Source organism: Portunus trituberculatus, chromosome 1 (assembly GCF_017591435.1).
Source record: "Portunus trituberculatus isolate SZX2019 chromosome 1, ASM1759143v1, whole genome shotgun sequence".
Taxonomy (NCBI): Eukaryota; Metazoa; Arthropoda; class Malacostraca; order Decapoda; family Portunidae; genus Portunus; species Portunus trituberculatus.
The window spans coordinates 4,882,748-4,892,747 of NC_059255.1; the positions used below are offsets into that span (position 1 = coordinate 4,882,748).

The 10,000-nt window shown below is 38.3% G+C and overlaps 1 protein-coding gene across 3 annotated transcripts in view; it reads right to left on the minus strand.

Annotated features, from left to right (window-relative positions):
* Positions 1-6,326, minus strand: part of LOC123514509 (probable asparagine--tRNA ligase, mitochondrial) — a 13,296-nt gene extending 6,970 nt beyond the window's left edge. The window contains exon 1 of one of the 3 annotated variants that reach the window (XM_045272433.1): positions 6,196-6,326. In XM_045272433.1, the coding sequence (XP_045128368.1) occupies positions 6,196-6,286 (91 nt within the window). In that variant the 5' untranslated portion in view covers positions 6,287-6,326. Of the gene's footprint in view, positions 1-4,680; positions 4,706-4,744; positions 4,872-6,195 lie in introns of those variants that run through there. The other 2 variants (XM_045272599.1, XM_045272516.1) reach the window with 2 other exon arrangements.
* Between the last annotated feature and the right edge of the window lie 3,674 nt (positions 6,327-10,000).

The following is a 10,000-nucleotide window of genomic DNA, read 5'->3' on the forward strand; positions in this document are numbered from 1 at the left end:
GGAAGGCATGCAGTTAGCAAGTTCAGAAGAGCAGACAGCATGAAAACAGCGGTAGAAGACAGATAAAGATGCAACATTGCGGCGGTGACTTAAAGAATCAAGACAGTCAGTTAGAGGAGAAGAGTTGATAAGACGAAAAGCTTTAGATTCCACCTTGTTTAGTAAAGCTGTGTGTGGATCCCCCAGACATGAGAGCCATACTCCATACACGGGCGGATAAGGCCCTGTACAGAGCAAGCAGCTGGGAGGGAGAGAAAATGGACGAAGACGCCACAGGACACCTAACTTCTTGGAAGCTGATTTAGCAAGAGTAGAGATGTGAAATTTCCAGTTTAGATTTTTAGTGAAGGATAGACCGAGTGTGTTTAATGTAGAGGAGAGGGAAGTTGAGTGTTATTGAAGAAGAGAGGATAGTTGTCTGGAAGGTTATGTCGAGTAGATAGTTGTAGAAATTGAGTTTTTGAGGCATTGAACAAAACCAGGTTTTCTGCCCCAATCAGAAACAAGTGAAAGATCAGAAGTTAGGCGTCCTATAGCATCTCGCCTTGAGTCATTTAATTGTTGTTGGGTTGGGCGTCTGTTGAACGCTGTTGAATAATGCAAGGTGGTATCATCAGCATAGGAGTGGATAGGGCATTGAGTCAGATTTAGGAGATCATTGATGAATAATAGAAAGAGAGTGGGTGATAGGACAGAACCCTGTGGAACACCACTGTTGATAGTTTTAGGGAAGAACAGTGACCGTCTACTACAGCAGCAATAGAACGATCGGAAAGGAAACTGGAGATGAAGGTACAGAGAGAAGGATAGAATCCGTAGGAGGGTAGTTTAGAAATTAAAGATTTGTGCCAGACTCTATCGAAGGCTTTCGATATGTCAAGGCCGACAGCAAAGGTTTGCACCAAGTCCCTAAAAGAGGATGACCAAGATTCAGTTAGGAAAGTAAGAAGATCACCAGTAGATCTGCCTTTACGGAAACCATACTGGCAATCAGAGAGAAGGTTGTGAGCTGATAGATGCCTCATTATCTTCCTATTAAGGATAGACTCAAAGGCTTTAGAAAGGCAGGAAATCAAAGCTATAGGGCGGTAGTTAGAAGGATTGGAGTGGTCACCTTTTTAGGGACAGGTTGAATGTGAGCAAACTTCCAGCAAGAAGGATAAATAGAAGTAGAGAGACACAGTTGAAAGAGTTTGACCAGGCAGTGAGCGAGTTCGGAAGCACAGTTTTGAGAACAACAGGAACTCCATCCGGACCGTAAGCCTTAAAAAACCGAGAATCAAGGCCAGAGAGGGCCAGGAAAACGTCTTTATAAAGAATTTATAAAGAATCTGTCACTAGAACCACAAAAACACCCTTAAAAACCCACGTCTCTTATTAATAATGCAGAAATGTTGTTAATCTGTCACTAGAACCACAAAAACACCCTTAAAAACCCACGTCTCTTATTAATAATGCAGAAATGTTGTTAATCTGTCACTAGAACCACAAAAACACCCTTAAAACCCACGTCACTTATTAATAATGCAGAAATGTTGTTAATCTGTCACTAGAACCACAAAACACCCTTAAAAACCCACGTCACTTATTAATAATGCAGAAATGTTGTTAATCTGTCACTAGAACCACAAAACACCCTTAAAACCCACGTCACTTATTAATAATGCAGAAATGTTGTTAATCTGTCACTAGAACCACAAAACACCCTTAAAACCCACGTCACTTATTAATAATGCAGAAATGTTGTTAATCTGTCACTAGAACCACAAAACACCCTTAAAACCCACGTCACTTATTAATAATGCAGAAATGTTGTTAATCTGTCACTAGAACCACAAAACACCCTTAAAACCCACGTCACTTATTAATAATGCAGAAATGTTGTTAATCTGTCACTAGAACCACAAAACACCCTTAAAACCCACGTCACTTATTAATAATGCAGAAATGTTGTTAATCTGTCACTAGAACCACAAAACACCCTTAAAACCCACGTCACTTATTAATAATGCAGAAATGTTGTTAATCTGTCACTAGAACCACAAAACACCCTTAAAACCCACGTCACTTATTAATAATGCAGAAATGTTGTTAATCTGTCACTAGAACCACAAAACACCCTTAAAACCCACGTCACTTATTAATAATGCAGAAATGTTGTTAATCTGTCACTAGAACCACAAAACACCCTTAAAACCCACGTCACTTATTAATAATGCAGAAATGTTGTTAATCTGTCACTAGAACCACAAAAACACCCTTAAAAACCCACGTCACTTATTAATAATGCAGAAATGTTGTTAATCTGTCACTAGAACCACAAAACACCCTTAAAACCCACGTCACTTATTAATAATGCAGAAATGTTGTTAATCTGTCACTAGAACCACAAAACACCCTTAAAAACCCACGTCACTTATTGTTTCTCCTGTTAATAATGCAGAAATGTTGTTAATCTGTCACTAGAACCACAAAACACCCTTAAAACCCACGTCACTTATTAATAATGCAGAAATGTTGTTAATCTGTCACTAGAACCACAAAACACCCTTAAAACCCACGTCACTTATTAATAATGCAGAAATGTTGTTAATCTGTCACTAGAACCACAAAACACCCTTAAAACCCACGTCACTTATTAATAATGCAGAAATGTTGTTAATCTGTCACTAGAACCACAAAACACCCTTAAAACCCACGTCACTTATTAATAATGCAGAAATGTTGTTAATCTGTCACTAGAACCACAAAACACCCTTAAAACCCACGTCACTTATTAATAATGCAGAAATGTTGTTAATCTGTCACTAGAACCACAAAACACCCTTAAAACCCACGTCACTTATTAATAATGCAGAAATGTTGTTAATCTGTCACTAGAACCACAAAACACCCTTAAAACCCACGTCACTTATTAATAATGCAGAAATGTTGTTAATCTGTCACTAGAACCACAAAACACCCTTAAAACCCACGTCACTTATTAATAATGCAGAAATGTTGTTAATCTGTCACTAGAACCACAAAACACCCTTAAAACCCACGTCACTTATTAATAATGCAGAAATGTTGTTAATCTGTCACTAGAACCACAAAACACCCTTAAAACCCACGTCACTTATTAATAATGCAGAAATGTTGTTAATCTGTCACTAGAACCACAAAACACCCTTAAAACCCACGTCACTTATTAATAATGCAGAAATGTTGTTAATCTGTCACTAGAACCACAAAACACCCTTAAAACCCACGTCACTTATTAATAATGCAGAAATGTTGTTAATCTGTCACTAGAACCACAAAACACCCTTAAAACCCACGTCACTTATTAATAATGCAGAAATGTTGTTAATCTGTCACTAGAACCACAAAACACCCTTAAAACCCACGTCACTTATTAATAATGCAGAAATGTTGTTAATCTGTCACTAGAACCACAAAACACCCTTAAAACCCACGTCACTTATTAATAATGCAGAAATGTTGTTAATCTGTCACTAGAACCACAAAACACCCTTAAAACCCACGTCACTTATTAATAATGCAGAAATGTTGTTAATCTGTCACTAGAACCACAAAACACCCTTAAAACCCACGTCACTTATTAATAATGCAGAAATGTTGTTAATCTGTCACTAGAACCACAAAACACCCTTAAAACCCACGTCACTTATTAATAATGCAGAAATGTTGTTAATCTGTCACTAGAACCACAAAACACCCTTAAAACCCACGTCACTTATTAATAATGCAGAAATGTTGTTAATCTGTCACTAGAACCACAAAACACCCTTAAAACCCACGTCACTTATTAATAATGCAGAAATGTTGTTAATCTGTCACTAGAACCACAAAACACCCTTAAAACCCACGTCACTTATTAATAATGCAGAAATGTTGTTAATCTGTCACTAGAACCACAAAACACCCTTAAAACCCACGTCACTTATTAATAATGCAGAAATGTTGTTAATCTGTCACTAGAACCACAAAACACCCTTAAAACCCACGTCACTTATTAATAATGCAGAAATGTTGTTAATCTGTCACTAGAACCACAAAACACCCTTAAAACCCACGTCACTTATTAATAATGCAGAAATGTTGTTAATCTGTCACTAGAACCACAAAACACCCTTAAAACCCACGTCACTTATTAATAATGCAGAAATGTTGTTAATCTGTCACTAGAACCACAAAACACCCTTAAAACCCACGTCACTTATTAATAATGCAGAAATGTTGTTAATCTGTCACTAGAACCACAAAACACCCTTAAAACCCACGTCACTTATTAATAATGCAGAAATGTTGTTAATCTGTCACTAGAACCACAAAAACACCCTTAAAAACCCACGTCACTTATTAATAATGCAGAAATGTTGTTAATCTGTCACTAGAACCACAAAAACACCCTTAAAAACCCACGTCACTTATTAATAATGCAGAAATGTTGTTAATCTGCCACTAGAACCACAAAAACACCCTTAAAAACCCACGCCACTTATTGTTTCTCCTTCTGTGGTTCTAGGGAAATAAGAGGAAAATTAATACTCTTTTTCTCTTCCTCCTCCTCTCCTTTTACCTTCCTTCTTCTTCTTCTCTCCTCCTCCTCCTCTCCTTCTCTTTTTTTCTTCTCTTCTCCTCCTCCTCCTCGTCTATAGTTATCATGCCTCTTACTCCTCGTCATCCTCCTCCTCCTCCTCTTCCTCTTCCTCCCTCCTCTGGCCTCCCTCCCTCTCACCTCTCACTTGCTCTTCTTCTTCTTCTTCTTCTTCAGTTATTATTGTTATTATTATTTTTTCTATTATTCTTCTATATTTATCAAGAGATTCGGTCCGTGTTGGTAAACATTGCCGGGCTGAGACGGTCTTGGAGGAGGGACGGTCGCTCTTATATTTTGATTTTTAATGTTATTTTTTATTCTTATTGTTGTTTTTATTTTATTTTTTTTCTTATTTTATTGTTGTTCTTATTTTTGTCGTTTCTTTTCTTTTTGTTTTTTTTTCTTCTTCTTCTTCTTCTTATTATTATTATTATTATTATTTGCCCTGCTGTCTTAGATTTAATAGGAGATAATTAAATAGACCAACAGGGAAAGAGAATTGATAAAATCTCTCTCTCTCTCTCTCTCTCTCTCTCTCTCTCTCTCTCTCTCTCTCTCTCTCCACAGCCTCATTGAGCATCTCCTAGACTCTGCCACCCTGAGGGAAATACTCAGGGAATATCCTTAGTTTGCTCCCAGACTGTAGGATGTCTTAGGCAATAAGGTGTGCAATATGTGTATTTATTTATTGAAATACTTGTGTTCTTGTTGTGTATACTGTCCAGAGTTATTTCTGTGGTACTTTAACCTTAAGTCTTTGCCCTGGGGAAATACTTGGGGTGGTCCAGAAGGCCCATCCTCCTCCTTTGTTGTAATTATTTATTAATTCAATAATAAATGTATCAATCAATCAATCTCTCTCTCTCTCTCTCTCTCTCTCTCCATCACCAGAACTATAAAAACGTCCTTAAAAACACAAGTAAAGACAACTAGCTGGGATATCAAGATAGTTTCTCTTCTTAATAAATTAGAAATCTCATCAATGCATCCTTAAAAACATGAGTCGAGACAGCTAGTCGGGTTTCAAGACAGTTTCTCATATTAAACTAGAAATTTCATCAGTGCATCACCAGAACCATAAAAACACCCTTAAAAACACGAATAGAGACAGCTAGCCGGGTTTTCAAGACAGTTTCTCTTAATAAAGTAGGTCTACATACACAAACATCATAATTTATACCAGAAAATAGCGCACCACTTATCAAATTAGTCTTTATATATGAAAACATTAAGAAAAATATAGAAAAGTAGAAAATAGTAATATAAACTTAAAATATGCCCAGACAGCCATGATTTACAATAGGAAAATCTTTTACCACTTATTAAATCAAACTACATACACAAAAACACAAAGAAAAATACCACAACACAAACAACAACACCAAAAACACAAAATATTAACTAAAAACCATAAATAAATAAATAAATACAGACAGTCATAATTTACACCAGAAAAACCTTATATCACTTATTAAAACCAAACTAAATACCAAAAACACAAAGAAAAATACAAAAACACCAAAACAGCACCAAAAATACGAAAAACAAACTATAAACTATAAAAAAAACTAAAAATGTGAGAACCGTACCGAGAGTGAGACAGTACCATGGCGTGTGTCCAGTTTGTTTTGAAGGTGAGGTGAGGTGGCGTGTGGTTGTCTGTCTGTCTGTCTTCCACATTCCATATTTTACTCCACCGCGCCCTCCACACGCCTCCAGTAGATGCGGTGAGTGCCACACGCGCCCACGCCACGCCCACGACACGCCCACAACACTGCACGGGTGGCTGTTATGGCGTGGGAGTGGGAAATAGCAGAGAGAGAAAGAGAGAGAGTGAGTGGGTTTTGAGGAATAAAATTTTTTTCCTATTTTCTTTTATTTTTGCTGTTCTTTTGTTGTTTTATTTATTTATTTGTTTTTGTTTTAATTTATTGGAAAAAAATGTACATTGAGGTTATGTCTGTCTGTATCTGCCTATCTATCTATTTGTCTCTGTCTGTCTGTTTGTCTATCTATCTATCTGTCTGTCTGTCTGTCTAAATAAGGAAATACAGAATGAAAATATTAATAATGTCTTAAATGCTAAAAATTAATAGATGAAGATTTAACAAGGAAGGAGGAGGAGGAGGAGGAGGAATAGAGAAGATGAATAGATAACAGAGGAAGGAAGAGGAAGAGGAAGAAGAAAGATAGATAATTGAGGAAGAGGAAAAGGAAGGAAGAGAACAAATATGGGGAGGAGGAGGAGAAATAGATAGTAAAGGAAGAGGAGGAGAAATAAGATAAATAGATAAGAAGAAGAAGAGGAGGAGGAGGAAGAAGAAGAAGAAGAGGAGGAGGAGGAGGAGAAATAAGATAAATAGATAGGAGGAGGAGGAGGAGGAAAAAGAAGAAGAAGAGAAGGAGAAATAGAGAGTATAGGAAGAGGAAGAGGAGGAGAAATAAGAGAAATAGATAAAAGGAAGACAAACAGCAACAGACCCTTAGGTCCTTACTAGGCTGTTTGTGAAAACTATCTACTAACTACCAGTGGTAGAGACAGGACAGCAAAGCAGAAGGCTCCTCCCACCGCCTCCCTCCAGCCGAGGCTGGCAGGAAAAAAGGCGAAACCATGTGATGTTAAAAAATCACATGGAATTTTAGTAGAGAGTGAAAAGGAAATGTGTGATGTGTGTGTGAGTACTTGTGTTTGTGGGGGAAAGTGTTAACGCTTGGTGAATGTCATGTGGTGTGTGCATTGTGTACGTGGATGCACAGTGTGGATGTGGAATGGGTGGTGCGGCAGCCTTGCCTGGCGCAGTCAATCAGGCCCCAGCTCTGTTCAATCCAGTGAGATAGCATACTTTCCCTGTAGGGACGCCGTACGCTGATAACCCCTTGCAACATTGATCCCTGGTACTTAGTTCCCGATGATGATCAATGGTTGACAAGGCCCTCTCCAAACACAGCCCGTCACAGGTCGAGAGTAGTAGTAGTGACCGTTCACTCTGGGCTATCTGTGCGTGTATGCAGTGCAGTGTAGTATGTATGTAAACACAGTGTGGAGTCAAAAAGGTGGTGCGGCAGCCTTGCCTGGCGCTTTCAAGAGAGGCAGCAGTCAATCAGGCCCCAGCTCCGTACAACCACTGTAAAGTGCACTTCCCTTTAAAGGGCGCCGCACACTGTATGGTTACCCCCCGCAGCGGTGATCCCTGGTACCTACCTTAAATCCCGATGATGGTCACCTACTGTCAGGGCTCTTGACTATCCACAGCCCTTCACAGATCGAGAGTAAAAGTAGTGACCGTTCACTCCGGGCTATCTGTGTCATGTATGGAGGGTGAGAGTAATTTAAACTAACGGGCAATTTAAACCACGATCAGAGGCCCGGGAGATAAAAGAAAAAGCGCAAGTTATTCGGAAATGAATAGCGACAACCGGGGATTACATTCAAAGTATTTATCGAGGCGAACTTTGAACGTTTCGATAGTACCTGAGTTGACAACATTTGATGGCAGACCATTCCATATATTGACTATGCGATTAAAGAAAAAGTGTTTGGCTTCATTTGTTACAAAACGCTTACCAACAATTTTGAAACCATTGCTTCTGGTCACATTTGACTGGTCGACTGATACGTATTTTTGAATATTCATATTTGCAAACCCATTAAAAATTTTGAAAAGCATGATAAGGTCGCCTCTTACTCTCCGTTTCTCAAGAGAAAATAAATTTAATTCCTTTAGGCGTTCCTCGTAGGATTTGTTCCGCAGCCTTGGGATCATTTTTGTTAATCTGCGTTGTATTTATCTAATTTTTCGATATCTTTTTTGTAATACGGTGACCAAAACTGAACATTGTATTCGAGATGTGGACGGACGAGTGAGTTATATAATGTTAATATTATTTTTTCAGACTTGAAAGTGAAAGATCGTCCAATGAAACCAACTAATTTATTCGCAGTTTTGACGACTTCAGTACAGTGTTTGCTAGGCTTGAGGTCTGCTGAAACAATGACACCAAGATCTTTTTCTTTGTCCACACTCGTCATTGGGGTATTGTTCATCTTGTATGTCGCCTGAGGATTTTGATTTCCTATGTGTAAACGTGGCATTTATCTATATTGAATTTCATTTGCCACTTGTTTGACCATTCGATGAGAGTATCTAAATCTTTTTGCAAAAGTTGTCTTTGGCTTTCTGAGTCTACTCTGTTTGCAATTTTGTGTCATCTGCGAATTTTGAGAGCTTACAATTTATTCTTTCATCAATGTCGTTAATATATATAATAAAAAGAATAGGTCCCAGAACTGATCCTTGAGGAACGCCACTGCTTACGTTAATCCAGTCTGAAGATTTACCATTGATCACAACTCGCTGTTTACGATCAGACAACCAATCCTCGACCCACGCTGCAATGTCACCAGTTATTCCATGCGCTTTTACTTTGTTGATAAGAAGAAGAGGAGGAGGAAGAGGAAAAAGAAGAGGAGGAGGAGAAATAGATAAGAGAAATGGAGGAAGAGGAAATAAAGGAGAAGGAGAAACAAGTAAGAGAAATGCATAAGAGGAAGAAGAGGAGGAGAAGGAGGAGGAGGAGGAGGAGGAAAAAGAAAAAAAAAAAAAAAAAACACTGCTCGCTCCAATATCCTGTAAGGGGACTGGCATGTAAGTGGGCGCCATTTTATTTATTTATTTATTTTGTTTGTATATATATTTTTTTATTGTTTTTCTATATATTTGTTTTCATGCTGTTTTGTTGTTGTTTTGATTAACCCTTTCAGTACTGGGACACATTTTTACCTTGAGATTTATGTACCATTAGACCATTAGGACATTAGCAAGGGTGTATGGAGGGCAGAAGATTAATGGCCACAGTCTTCACTATTTTAACCCCTTCAGTACTGGGACACACTTTTACCTTGAGATTTGTGTACCATTAGGACATTAGCAAGGGTGTATGGAGGGCACAAGATTAATGGCCACAGTCTTCACTATTTTAATCCCCCACATGAGTTGGTGAAGCTGTAGAAAGTCACCAAATAGTCACCACAAGGAATAGGGAAACACGTCACGCTACTGAAGGGGTTAAAACAAGATTGGATTAATATATGGATGGGGTGATAGTGGAATTGAATAGCTTTGGTCACACAGGGAAGGCCATGTGTAGGTTTAACTATATAGCCGTTTGTCGCTTGTCTCCTCCTACGTGTACACCTTCAGTCACATTCACAAACACCTTCTCCTCTCACTGCGACAATTTGCAAGGCCACAGGAACAAGTAGCTGAGCCATGAAAACACTCTTAAAAACACGATTAGAGACAATAAGCTGAGGTTTTCAAGAGTTTCTCCTTTAATAAACTATAAATGTTGTCAATCCATCCCCAGAGCCACAAAAACACCCTTAAAAACACG